Source organism: Procambarus clarkii, chromosome 27, assembly GCF_040958095.1.
Source record: "Procambarus clarkii isolate CNS0578487 chromosome 27, FALCON_Pclarkii_2.0, whole genome shotgun sequence".
Taxonomy (NCBI): Eukaryota; Metazoa; Arthropoda; class Malacostraca; order Decapoda; family Cambaridae; genus Procambarus; species Procambarus clarkii.
This window is the reverse complement of record NC_091176.1, coordinates 3156563-3170611: the sequence shown is the minus strand read 5'-3', so window position 1 is coordinate 3170611 and position 14049 is coordinate 3156563. Positions and strand designations below refer to the sequence as shown.

At 47.8% G+C, this 14049-nt stretch overlaps 1 protein-coding gene across 1 annotated transcript in view; it reads right to left on the bottom strand.

The window, feature by feature from the left end:
* Positions 1 to 14049, bottom strand: part of Snr1 (SWI/SNF related, matrix associated, actin dependent regulator of chromatin, subfamily b, member 1) — a 100792-nt gene that overhangs the window by 11858 nt on the left and 74885 nt on the right. Inside the window, exons 6-7 of the mRNA XM_069332252.1 lie at positions 13557 to 13723; positions 5992 to 6182 (exon numbers count right to left, since the gene is read on the bottom strand). Of these exons, the coding sequence (XP_069188353.1) occupies positions 5992 to 6182; positions 13557 to 13723 (358 nt within the window). The remainder of the gene's footprint in view (positions 1 to 5991; positions 6183 to 13556; positions 13724 to 14049) is intronic.

Genomic DNA, 14049 nt, shown 5'->3' with positions numbered 1-14049 from the left:
TATTGTTGCATTATCAGAGACGAAACTTGAAGGAAATATAATAAATGAAGTCATATTCCCAAGAGGCTACTCAGTTTGGAGACGTGACAGGAAAACTAGGAAGGGAGGAGGAGTGGCTGTACTGGTGAAAAAACACCTGAAGGTAAAAGAGTTAATATTTGAAAACCCTCGAGATATTGACATAATGGCATTGCAGGTCTGGAATCAGGATGATAAGCTGATAATTGTAAATACCTACAGCCCACCAGCAAGCAACACTTGGACAAAGGAAGAACTGGATGACAAACGAGAGGGCCTCATAATGGTCATGAGAGATATTATTGTACAAGCAGATAAAGATAAATCACGACTGTTGATACTGGGGGACTTCAACTTTAGAGCAATAGACTGGGAGGCCTATGAAGCAAGAACGGAGGACTTTTGGACATGCAGATTTGTGAACCTCATTCTGGAGACATTCTTGTATCAACACATAAAGCAAGCCACAAGAATGAGGGAAGGAGATGTACCGTCAGTACTGGATCTAGTATTCACCAGGAAAGAAGAGATTTTTGACATCCAGTACCTTCCTCCCTTGGGAAAGAGTGATCACGTCCTGTTAGACATTAAATATGCTTTAAGATATCATCTAGAAGAAAATGGGGACATTGAAATAGTTGATAAACTCGATTTAAGGAGAGGCAACTATGGGGAACTTCGAAATTTTTTTAATGAGGGTAATTGGACAGAATTGTTGCTAGGTAGGGAAGTAAATGAAATGTATGCCAAATTTTTAAAACTATACGAGGAAGGCACACAAACATTCATACCAAAACAGAGATGCAGGGCCAGAAAACAGGATTGGTTCGACAGAAATTGTGAGAGGGCAAGAGACCAAAAGACACAAAAATGGAATCAGAATAGGAAGAGGCCAAACCCCCAAACATACCAGCGATACAAAGATGCGAGAAACAACTATACAGCAGTAAGGAGAGAGGCAGAAAGAAATTTTGAAAAAGGGATAGCAGATAAATGTAAAACAGAACCGGGCCTATTCTTCAAATTCATAAACAACAAATTGCAGGTAAAGGATAACATCCAGAGGTTGAAAATGGGAAACAGATTCACGGAAAATGAAAAGGAAATGTGTGAAACATTAAATGAAAAGTTCCAAAGTGTGTTTGTACAAAATGAAATCTTCAGAGAACCAGACACAATAAGAATTCCAGAGAACAACATAGAGCGGATAGAGGTGTCTAGAGATGAAGAGGAAAATATGCTAAAGGAGCTCGGGAAGAACAAAGCAGCTGGCCCAGATGGCGTTTCACCATGGGTTCTGAGAGAATGTGCATCTGAGCTCAGCATTCCACTTCACCTGATCTTTCAGGCATCCCTGTGTACAGGAATCGTAGCAGACGTGTGGAAACAGGCTAACATAGTTCCAATCTACAAAAGTGGCAGCAGGGAAGACCCCCTCAATTATAGACCTGTATCATTGACAAGTGTAATAGTGAAAGTATTGGAAAAGCTAATCAAAACTAAATGGGTAGAACACCTGGAGAGAAATGATATAATATCAGACAGACAGTATGGTTTTCGATCTGGAAGATCCTGTGTATCGAATTTACTCAGTTTCTATGATCGAGCCACAGAGATATTACAGGAAAGAGATGGTTGGGTTGACTGCATCTATCTGGACCTAAAAAAGGCTTTCGACAGAGTTCCACATAAGAGGTTGTTCTGGAAACTGGAAAATATTGGAGGGGTGACAGGTAAGCTTCTATCATGGATGAAAAATTTTGTGACTGATAGAAAAATGAGGGCAGTAATCAGAGGCAATGTATCGGAATGGAGAAATGTCACAAGTGGAGTACCACAGGGTTCAGTTCTTGCACCAGTGATGTTTATTGTGTACATAAATGATCTACCAGTTGGTATACAGAATTATATGAACATGTTTGCTGATGATGCTAAGATAATAGGAAGGATAAGAAATTTAGATGATTGTCATGCCCTTCAAGAAGACCTGGACAAAATAAGTATATGGAGCACCACCTGGCAAATGGAATTTTATGTTAATAAATGTCATGTTATGGAATGTGGAATAGGAGAACATAGACCCCATACAACCTATATATTATGTGAGAAATCTTTAAAGAATTCTGATAAAGAAAGAGATCTAGGGGTGGTTCTAGATAGAAAACTATCACCTGAGGACCACATAAAGAATATTGTGCAAGGAGCCTATGCGATGCTTTCTAACTTCAGAATTGCATTTAAATACATGGATGGCGATATACTAAAGAAATTGTTCATGACTTTTGTTAGGCCAAAGCTAGAATATGCAGTTGTTGTGTGGTGCCCATATCTTCAGAAGCACATCAACAAACTGGAAAAGGTGCAAAGACATGCTACGAAGTGGCTCCCAGAACTGAAGGGCAAGAGCTACGAGGAGAAGTTGGAAGCATTAAACATGCCAAAACTAGAAGACAGAAGAAAAAGAGGTGATATGATTACTACATACAAAATAGTAACAGGAATTGATAAAATCGACAGGGAAGATTTCCTGAGACCTGGCACTTCAAGAACAAGATGTCATAGATTTAAACTAGCTAAACACAGATGCCGAAGAAATATAAGAAAATTCACTTTCGCAAATAGAGTGGTAGACGGTTGGAACAAGTTAAGTGAGAAGGTGGTGGAGGCCAAAACCATCAGTAGTTTCAAAGCGTTATATGACAAAGAGTGCTGGGATGACGGGACACCACGAGCGTAGCTCTCATCCTGTAACTACACTTAGGTAATTACACACAGTGTACACATGCACATGTGTACAAATACACGTGAAAAGAAAATTACAAGCCGCCGACCAGTGGGCAGAGAGCACCACGCCGGCCAGGCGAAGAAGGCACAAAACTGAACCAAAAGGCCTACCTCGACAAGAAAATCCCAAAGTCCCAGCACGACCACAACACGTGCCATGACCCAAAAAGATCGGTCTGCAAGCCAGAAAGACCCCGGAACCTCAGACGGCAGAACCGGGTCACACACGAGGAAACAAAGCCCCCTGAACCCACAAAGGGGGCCCAAGAGGAAGAAACCTCCGGAACGAAACCAAAGGGAGCCGGTCGGCCGAGCGGACAGCACGCTGGACTTGTGATCCTGTGGTCCTGGGTTCGATCCCAGGCACCGGCGAGAAACAATGAGCAGAGTTTCTTTCACCCTATGCCCCTGTTACCTAGCAGTAAAATAGGTACCTAGGTGTTAGTCAGCTGTCACGGGCTGCTTCCTGGGGGTGGAGGCCTGGTCGAGGACTAGGCCGCAGGGACGCTAAAATGCCCTGAAATCATCTCAAGATAACCTCAAGATAACCCAAAGGAACCTGGAATCGAACCCTGGGGAGCCCAAACCACCACATTCGCCGGCGTAGATATACCACAGAAAGGCAAAGCACAGCCCCCAGACAGAATCCCCAGGGAAACGGTCAAAACAGACCGAAAACCCGAGGGACAAAGTGTGGGAGCAAGCATAACAGACAGGGACATTGAGCCAAAACCCTAGGGGCCCAGACCCAAAACAGACAAAATGCAAAACCCGGTGTAAAATCAACTCTCAAACGTTCCCAGAGGAACAGGAAACGGGCAGAAAACAGCAGAAAAGCAAAGAAACAACAACAGGAGAATAAAACCCCTGAAAAAGGTGAAAAACTCATCCAAGACGCTCGCTCGCACACCCAGGCGCATGTAAACAAACCGCAACGCTGCCCTGGTGGCCACGCCGGGAAACCGGCAGAAGAAAATAGCCACCAGAACAGAGGGCTGTGGCCGACGCAAAAGATACGAAAACACGCCAGCAAAAGTGGAAAGCAAGCAGACTGGACGAGCGAAAAACTCCGCCCAGAAGCAGAAAAACCAGGCAGGGAGCAAACCGCCCCAGAACTGCTAGCAGGCATCCCCCACAGCCCGGGGAACCCACAACAGAGGCCTCGGGGCAGAGCTGTCCTCCAAGCCCTCCACCCTTAAAGAAAAGGATGGGAAAGGCAGCAAGAAAGGGCCACTGGTAAGACCCAGAAGCCTTGGCAGGAGGAACAGGCTCAAAAACCTCCGTCCCCAACCTGAACGGGGCAGCCCCTGAAAACCGCCAGAGTCTCGGCCCCAACTAAACCCCGCCCCGACCCCAAAACCCGCAGACGGTCCGGAGCCGGGAACAGGGAGGGAAAGGGGCGAACAGCACCTAACCAAAACGGAGCGACCCCGGGGCATCCGAGTGGGAAACCAACGTAGCATGTTGCAGCAACCTAACCTAGCTTGCAACACGGATGCTGCCTGTACTCTGAACAGTAATAACATCAAGAGATTACTGGAGAACAAGCAGAGAATACCTCTCACAAGACTCCGGGTCAAGGTGTCAGTGACCCAACAGGCAACATGACGGAGGTAAAAGTGGCGACTGTCACCCGGAGACGAGGGCACAGCAACCAACGAACCCGTACAAGATGGGTTGGAACCCGGAAGACACATTCAATGGTCCACCGAGCCCAGACAGGGGTTTCCAGGGCCCGTAGGCTGACTGCTACGGGAAGCCTGGGCAAGGTGTTGCTAACCGGTTAAGAAACCCCCAAAATAACAAGGGGGCAGAGGACAACACTGAAAACCCCTGCGACGTGTACAATCACGGGGGCCTAGCAGAGGGCCACCAAACACTACCAGTGGAACTATAGCCACACTAGCCAGACCCCCACCAGGCAAATGAAAATAAAAACAAAAACAAAAAAACCCTGCAAAAGTACACCGTCTCCAGAGGCAACAGGAACCGGTCGCCGCTTAGGTGGCAGGTCACGCAACACCTTGACGCCTTAACCAGCACAATACCAGTCCCTTCCCAGGGCCAAACAAGGGCCCGAAGCCCCAGCTGGCCCTAAGGGCGAGGCAAATGCCGAGCAACAAGAACATCTACGGGAATGCTTCTCGAACGCCCCAGGGAAGATAACCCTGTCACGCAAGGGCAGTACTCACAGGGCGCTTAGGGAAGGAAGCCCCTAAGCACATGCAGCCCCGGTACTGATGAAGATCTCCTGGCCACCGCACAGCACAACACATGGCAGTGAACGCCACACAAGGCAAACACCGCCTAGGAAACTGAGGCCAGAGAAGCATCTATCCTGGTTGACATTAGCTTACGAACTGATGCTAGGAAGCCGGCGCGGTAGGTTCGGGGCTCCCCCCTCCCCCTCTTAGGGCGGGGAGGGCTGCACGGACGATCAGCGCGGCAGTAAAGTGTGATATTTGCTTGTTTGCTTGTTTCCTTGGGATTGTAGGGAGTTTCTACCTCTCTGTTCGTTTTTTTGTTTTAGTTTTTTACCATGTGGGGTTTGTTTTGTTATGCCTACCTTTCTGGGTGCCTAGCCCTATTCGAGGGCAGATAGGAAAACCCCAACCACAAGGGGGTTTTCCAGGGTCATTGCTCCCTGAAACCTCTCTGAAGGGGCCAAATTCTGGCGCTGGTCCCTGATAGGTCTGAACTCCTTAGCTAATGTCTCGGTCTAGTATAACATACATTAGCCCGATAAGCTCCAGGGAGCCGTAGGGGCTCCCCACAGAAAGAGATAATTTTGTTTATTATACATCCAAAAGCAATTAAATAAAACAGTACTGCATGAATTTTAATTTAAATACTGTATAATAAGAAAAGGGGCATTATAACTAGCCATTAGCAAAACTGGGAAGATGGAATACAGTATATAAGAACAAAACTGAAAATAGAAATTATTATTATCTACATCACAGACTGTGTTGTTTAAAACTACCTTTTTTTGTGAATCATCATACAGTAAAAATCAAGTTTTAGGTTGAAGATCATCTCATGATCAGGTGATCAGTTTGTGATTTTGTTTTATTTTCTCAAATATAACCCACTGATACTTTGACACGTCTGTGGTTGTTCTTTTCTCTACCCCTACTAAAATAATCTCTGCAATATGTTCAAACCCCAAAAATGCCTAATTATACAGACCTGAAAGCATAAGTACGCTGGTGCCAGAAGAGCTGTCCTCTAACAGAATACGCAATTGCTGTTACAAATTCACCTCCCAGACCAAGTTCAGAACATAATTTGGTGGCAAAATCTTCTGGTGTATTTTCCGGCGAAGCCATATCCCATTCAAACTGATCGTTGAGGGAAATATTGCCAACATGGATATTCAGCTGCAACAGACAAAAACGTACAAATTAAATTAATCAAGATATATAAAACTTTACTATCTTGTTACCTCCAAGACTTTCCTTCACTTGAATGGATAACATGCATTGCAAATTTTATCTGATTTCTATGTGAAAAACACTACCTGTGCCCTTTAACCCACCCATTGTTTACAGATGGTTTTCCATAGTTGGGGCCCAAGAACCTTGTTTGGCTTATTGAGGTCCCTTACACCAACGATTGACCTCTTCCAGGATGAAACCCACAAGAACTGTTTAATTTCAGGGTACATATAAACTCCTAGGTGAACAAAGGTATCAGAAAGGGAAACATTCCTCAAGTGTCTGTCCTTTCCACAGGAATTGAACCTAGAAGTTTCGGCCTGTGACTTAACTGCACTGCTTATAAGTCAAGTCAGGTGTCTGGTTACATTTTGTAGAAAACAAACGCATACACCTAGAGAATAATAACAATAATGTACAGACATTATGGTTTGACTGTGTCTATCTAGACCTAAAAAAAAGCCTTTGGTAAGTCCCACACAAGAAGCTGTTACAGAAACTGAAACCTGCTTGGGGGGGGGGGGGAGGTGACAGGGTCTGACATGGATGAAAATTTTTCTAACTGACAGAGAGATGAGGGCAGTAATCAGAGACAATGTATCTGACTGGAGGAGTGTTACTAGTGGAGTTTAGTTCTTGCACTAGTAATGTTCGTCTACATAAACCATCTACCAGAAGGAATACAGAATTATATGAACATGTTTGTGGCTGATGCTAAGTTACTGGGGAAGATAGGAGATGCAGACGATTGTAATGTCCTTCAAATTGATATGGATAAAGTAAGTGTTTGGAGCGTCAAGTGGCAAATATGAATTGCCATGTTATGGAATGTGGCATTGGAGAATATAGACCACACATACAACTTACAAATTATGTGGAAAGGAATTACAGAACTCTAATAAAGAACAAGCCCTGGGGGTGGTTTTGGATAGTAAGCTGTTGCCAGAGGAACACACAAAGAACATTGTGAGAGGAGCGTATGCGTCGCTTTCCAACTTCAGACTTGCTTTTAATTATATGAATGGTGAAATGGTAATAAAACTGTTCATGACTTTTGTGAGACCAAAGGTTGTATGCAGCAGTTGAATGGTGCCCAAATCTCAAGAAGCACATAAATTAACCGGAAAAGGTACAATGGCATGCTACAAAATGGCTTCTGGAACTGAAAAATAAGAGTTATGAGGAGAGACTGGAGGTGTTAACCCTTAAAATGCACAACACATCAATAGCTGTGGTAACTGTTGCAGAATTGCGCACCATAGCTATTGATGTGTTGGAGTATCGTGCAAGATTTAAGAGTCCTGTAACTACATGGGGTTCACATCAGCTTCCTCAGGGCTCTTGTAAACAGACACTAGAGGTATCCACTCGATTTAACGGCCTATATGGGGCTGTACCCTGGTCGTTATTTCCGGAGCTCCGGTATTTCCGAAGTTAAGTGTCGGTAATTTTTCAAGTAACATTCAGGTAAGATATATTTTGTACAGACTGCCACTGGGTCCACCACTCTTAGTGCCTTCTACCCTGTGACGTCACAGATTCACGGCACATTGTTTTGATTTGTCACAAGACTGTTGTGTTCATTCCGTGACTTTGTTGGACATATCTGCACAATAAAGGAACATCCGTGCACCATGTTGGCTCCAAATACACTCATTGTGTCAGTGATGGCTGACTGGTGGGTGGATAGGCAGGCAGGTAGGGATGGAGAGGCTGAAATGTAGGCAGGCAGGCAGGGAGAGGCTGGGAGGTAGGCAGGGAGGGAGAGGCAGGCAGGCAGAGCTTGCGAGGGAGGCAGGGAGGGAGAGGCAGGCAGGCAGAGCTTGCGAGGGAGGCAGGTAGGGAGAGGCAAGGAAGGAGGCAGGCAGGCAGACTTGGGAGGGAGGCAGGCAGGCAGGGAGGGAAGGAAGGAAGGAAGGAAGGAAGGAAGGAAGGAAGGAAGGAAGGAAGGAAGGAAGGAAGGAAGGAAGGAAGGAAGGAAGGAAGGAAGGAAGGAAGAAAGGAAGGGAGGGAGGGAGGGAGGGAGGGAGAGGAGGGAGGGAGGGAGAGGAGGGAGGGAGGGAGAGGAGGGAGGGAGGGAGAGGAGGGAGGGAGGGAGGGAGGGAGAGGAGGGAGGGAGGGAGAGGAGGGAGGGAGAGGAGGGAGGGAGGGAGAGGAGGGAGGGAGAGGAGGGAGGGAGAGGAGGGAGGGAGGGAGAGGAGGGAGGGAGGGAGGGAGGGAGAGGAGGGAGGGAGGGAGAGGAGGGAGGGAGGGAGAGGAGGGAGGGAGGGAGGGAGGGAGGGAGGAAGGAAGGGAGGGAGGGAGGGAGGGAGGGAGGGAGAGGAGGGAGGGAGGGAGAGGAGGGAGGGAGGGAGAGGAGGGAGGGAGGGAGAGGAGGGAGGGAGGGAGGGAGGGAGAGGAGGGAGGGAGGGAGAGGAGGGAGGGAGAGGAGGGAGGGAGAGGAGGGAGGGAGGAGAGGAGGGAGGGAGGGAGGGAGGGAGAGGAGGGAGGGAGGGAGAGGAGGGAGGGAGGGAGAGGAGGGAGGGAGGGAGAGGAGGGAGGGAGGGAGAGGAGGGAGGGAGGGAGAGGAGGGAGGGAGGGAGAGGAGGGAGGGAGGGAGAGGAGGGAGGGAGGGAGAGGAGGGAGGGAGGGAGAGGAGGGAGGGAGGGAGAGGAGGGAGGGAGGGAGAGGAGGGAGGGAGGGAGAGGAGGGAGGGAGGGAGAGGAGGGAGGGAGGGAGAGGAGGGAGGGAGGGAGAGAAGGGAGGGAGGGAGGGAGGGAGGGAGGGAGGGAGGGAGAGGAGGGAGGGAGGGAGAGGAGGGAGGGAGGGAGAGGAGGGAGGGAGAGGAGGGAGGGAGAGGAGGGAGGGAGAGGAGGGAGGGTAGGAGGGAGAGGAGGGAGGGAGAGGAGGGAGGGTAGGAGGGAGGGAGGGAGGGAGAGGAGGGAGGGAGAGGAGGGAGGGAGAGGAGGGAGAGGAGGAGGGAGGGAAGGAGGGAGGGAAGGAGGGGAGAAGGGAGGGAAGGAGGGAGGGAGGGGGAGGGAGGGAGGGAGGAAGGAGGGAGGGAAGGAGGGAGGGAGGGAGGGGGAGGGAGGGGAGGGAGGGAGAGAAGGAGGGAGGGAGGGGAGGGAGGGAAGAAGGGAGGGAGGGGAGGGAGAGAGGGAAGGAGGGAGGGAGGGGAGGGAGGGAGGGAGGGAGGGAGGGAGGGAGGGAGGGAGGGAGGGAGGAGGGAGGGAGGGGGAGGGAGGGGGAGGGAGGGGATGGAGGGAGGGAAGGAGGGAGGGGATGGAGGGAGGGTGGGAAGGAGGGTGGGAAGGAGGGTGGGAAGGAGGGTGGGAGGGAGAGAGGGAGGAATCGATGGATGGATGGATGGAGGGAGGGAGGGAAAGAGGGAGGGAGGGAGGGAAACCGGATCAACTCAAAGCGCGTCCATGGACACATAAGTCGTCCACGGACGGCAGAGGGCCGCAACCGGACGCAACGCATGATGCACCCCCGGCCTGACCAACCAAGCATCAACAACCCTAGGACCCCTTCCAGAAAGCAGCAGTCTCAATCATCGCCAGAAGAGTAGGGGACAGCTGCAGACGAAAACAACCGGCATGACCGAAAGAACAAAATCTCTGCACCAGAGGAGAGCATGAAGCTCCCTGACCCAACCCCCAGAGGCCAATGCCAACAGGAAAGAGCCTCCGAGAAACAAACCGGAACCGAAGGGGCCGCAACAAACTGAAGAGAAGAAAGAAAAGAGAGCACTCTGTCCAATGACCAGGAAGGCTCAGGCAACGCATGAGCAGGCCGGAGGCGAAACAACGCTCGAGATAGCTTGCGAAAACGGCGCAGAAGAAACATGAACACCGAACGCAAGGTGAAGCAGCTCCACCAGCGCCTCACAATACGAGGCGACAGTATGTGGCAAAATGACAGCCCGGAACCCCCACAAGAGAAGGACAAGAACCACGCCCACAAAACACAGCCACCTAAGAAGGGACAGAAGTAAAAAGGAAGGACTGCCAAAAAACCCACAATGCCGCCAAGAAGCACGTAGGTGGGACACCATCAACGAAGCCACTTGATCACCAACAGAAGACGGGCGGTAGGATGGTAGTCCGCGAATTAGTTAAGTATTCTCAGGATATTTACGTACCAGTGAGGCCAAAACATAGTTTTTGGTCATATTAATTAAGGGTACAGCAACGCAGTGATAATGCATCATAGTGAATTCTTATAACGTTGGATAAGAAAAAAATTGAAAAAGAACGAGTTTGTGGGAAGACAGTGGTACCAGCGGGCTGAGAAGGGAAGAATTTGGACCACCACGAGGAGAGGAGCTCTGGCCTACAGGGACGTCAACAATTAAGGCGCCTGTAGGCCAGAGTGTAATTACAACACCCAAATGTTAAGGCGGACATTGCGTCATAAATCACCTAGTTGTGCTTTGGGATGCTTACTTGGAGGTGAGTGCCTCTCAAAGTCAGTCATACGAGGTGTACAGTGTTTTTTATATAACAATAAGATTTGGACTTAAGTTAAAATACGAAAAAGTAGCTCGAGAGTCTCAGCTTGGTACTAGTTTTTTCACACCTGTATGTTACATTACACCGCCACCGACTAGCCCCCACCCTCACCATAACACACCAATGTAAACACACACGCACACACACACGCACGCACACACACACACGCACGCATGCACGCACGCACAAACCAGCCTACCGCCAACCTCACCCCTCACCCCCAGGACTGACCTTCCTTCCTCACCCACCTGATTGCCCTCCTTCCTCTCTCCCCCACTCTGCCTCTCTCCCCCTCACTCCCTCTCCCTCACTCCCTCTCCCTACATCCCTCCACCAGTTAACCCCACCCCCCCACCATGCCACCCCCACAATAAACACACACACACACACACACAGACTACTCGAGCGTAGCAGGCACCTAGTACTGGCATTTGGTCGTGTTCATAAGTGGAGCAGTTCTATATACATTTTTCTTGGAAGGGTGGGCTAGTGATTAGCATAGTTCACTCTCAAATGTTCAGCCCTGCGTTCGATTCCCGGACAAAGCGAGAGTTTAGATACGTTTTTAGGAAGCATCGTGGTCAGACTGGGAGGTCGGATCCGGTGTTCACGCGGTCACCAGTTCGAACTCATTTCTTGTTGTAGTTTCAAAGCGTTATATGACAAAGAGTGCTGGGAAGACGGGACACCACGAGCGTAGCTCTCATCCTGTAACTACACTTAGGTAATTACACTTAGGTAATTACACACACACACACACACACACAAAGGGTGAATAAGGGAAAACTTAAGCAACAGGAAACAGCGAGTAACGGTGAGGGGGGAAGACATCAGAGTTGTGAGTTGTCACCAGCGGAGTCCCACAGGGCTCAGTACTTGGACCCATCCTGTTTCTAATATATGTAAACGATCTTCCGGAGGGTATAGACTCATTCCTCTCAATGTTTGCTGATGATGCAAAAATTATGAGAAGAATCAAGACGGATGAAGATAGACATGTAGATAGGTCTCTACAGGATGACCTGGATAAACTGGAGGAATGGTCTAGAAAATGGCTGCTAAAGTTCAACTCGGGAAAGTGTAAGGTGATGAAATTAGGCGAAGGGAGCAGGAGGCTGAACACAAGGTATCATCTGTGAGGTGAAATCCTGCAAGAGTAAAATAGAGAGAAAGATCTGGGGGTTGATATCACACCGAACCTGTCCCCAGAGGCCCAAATCAAAAGAATATCATCAGCGGCATATGCTAGACTGGCCAACATAAGAACTGCCTTTAGAAACTTCGTGTAAGGAATCATTCAGGACCCTGTATACCACTTATGTAAGACCAATCCTGGAGTATGCAGCTCCAGCCTGGAGTCCATACCTAGTTAAACACAAGACAAAGTTAGAGAAGATTCAGCGGTATGCCACCAGGCTCGACCAGGAACCGAGAGGAATGAGCTACGAGGAAAGGCTAAAGGAGCTGAACCTCACATCCCTGGAAAACAGAAGAGTAAGGGGGGAGACATGATAACCACCTACAAAATTCTCAGGGAAATTGACAGGGTGGACAAAGACAAACTCTTCAGCACAGGTGGAACACGAACAAGGGGACACAGGTGGAAACTTAGTACCCAGATGAGCCACAGAAACATTAAAAATAAATTTTTCAGTGTAGGTGATTCTTGAGCCCAGTAGGCTCAGGAATCTGTACACCAGTTGATTGACAGTTGAGAGGCGGAACCAAAGAGCCAAATGCAGGCGATGAGTCACAATAACGTGGCTGAAGTATGTTGACCAGACCACACACTAGAAGTTGAAGGGACGACGACGTTTCGGTCCGTCCTGGACCATTCTCAAGTCAATTGTGATGAGGAGGTAGAGACAGGCAATAAATAGGCAAGAGAGAGCTGAGGAGGAAAGTAAGGTGTAGGGGATAGTAGTAATAATGAGAACTGCAGAAGGCCTATTGGCCCATACGAGGCAGCTCCTATTATAACCACCGAAGGAGATAGTAATAGGAATAAGAAGAGGATAGCAAGGGAGCGTAGGAGAAGACAATGAACAGAAAAAGGGGAGAAGAGAGAAAGAAAAGGAAAGAGAAAGAAAGATAAATGGAAGGGGAAAGCTTATGTTAAGTCACGTTTGTTAGAAAGATTAGAGCATTTGAGTATATACTGTGAAAGGGAAGAGTCCACAGCAACAAAGCCAGGACTCAAGTTCATGTTGGGTACATTGTTAATAAGAGCCGATTCTACAAGACGGCGTCTGTGTAGAGTAGAGGCAGGAAAGATTATTTTGGAGGAAGACCAATCAATGGGATGATTAGAATCCCTCACATGGCAGAAGAGAGCATTGTTAGCGTCTGCAGACTTAACACTTCTCTTGTGTTCTTTAAGTCTGTCATTCAGTGTATGGCCAGTTTCGGCCGTACACTGAATGACAGACTTAAAGAACACAAGAGAAGTTCTCTCAAACAGTGGAGTGTTCATGAGCTATTGCTCCTTTCGCCTCTCTGAGGGAACCAGGTTCTGGCTCGTGGTTCCCGGTAGTCATAAGGACTCCAGTAACTGATGCTCTAAACTAATATGGCGGATATCAGTCAACTAGCAGCAGGGGGCTTCCCCCCCCCCCAGAAGATACTAGTTGCCAACTCATTATTATTGCCACATTTGCTTGCAACTCGACAATAATATCGACAAAAGTTTAGGAATGACTCTGAACCACTTAAAATAAGTTTGTCACAAACCTAAAAAATTTTCTTAACCATTTCACTTGTCATATTATATTCACTGAAATACTATATGCTTAAATAACAGTAACTACAATCAAGTGATGCCTACCTTTACAACTATTCTTGTATCAGAATGTTCGGAAATAATAGTCTGCGAGGGATACTGATCAACCTGCTGCTTAATAGCAGTTGAAATCGCTGGGACGAACATAAGAGGATTCAAGTCCAAGTCATCACACAGAAGCTCTGCAAACTGCTCTGGACTTACAAGCATTTCTGGAGGAAAAAATAGGAAGTATAGTTTTTAAAAGCTTCATGTTGGAAAATACAGACAGGGACTGGGAGAACATCTGGAACCAAGAATTTTGTTTCTTTTTCATACTACCTAAAAATTTATTGTTTTAATTTGTCATGGTATATATTGAAAGAACACCCTCTTTGCCTTGGAAATATAATAAAACTTAATAGCACCATCCTCACTCCCCCTTCTTAAAAATAAACTATTCGCATTTGTTGAGTTTTTAATGTTGTTTTGGATATTCAAAAACGTAACTTTATTTACCATGAAATTTTTATTTACTTTTTATATATCACCAAGTCAT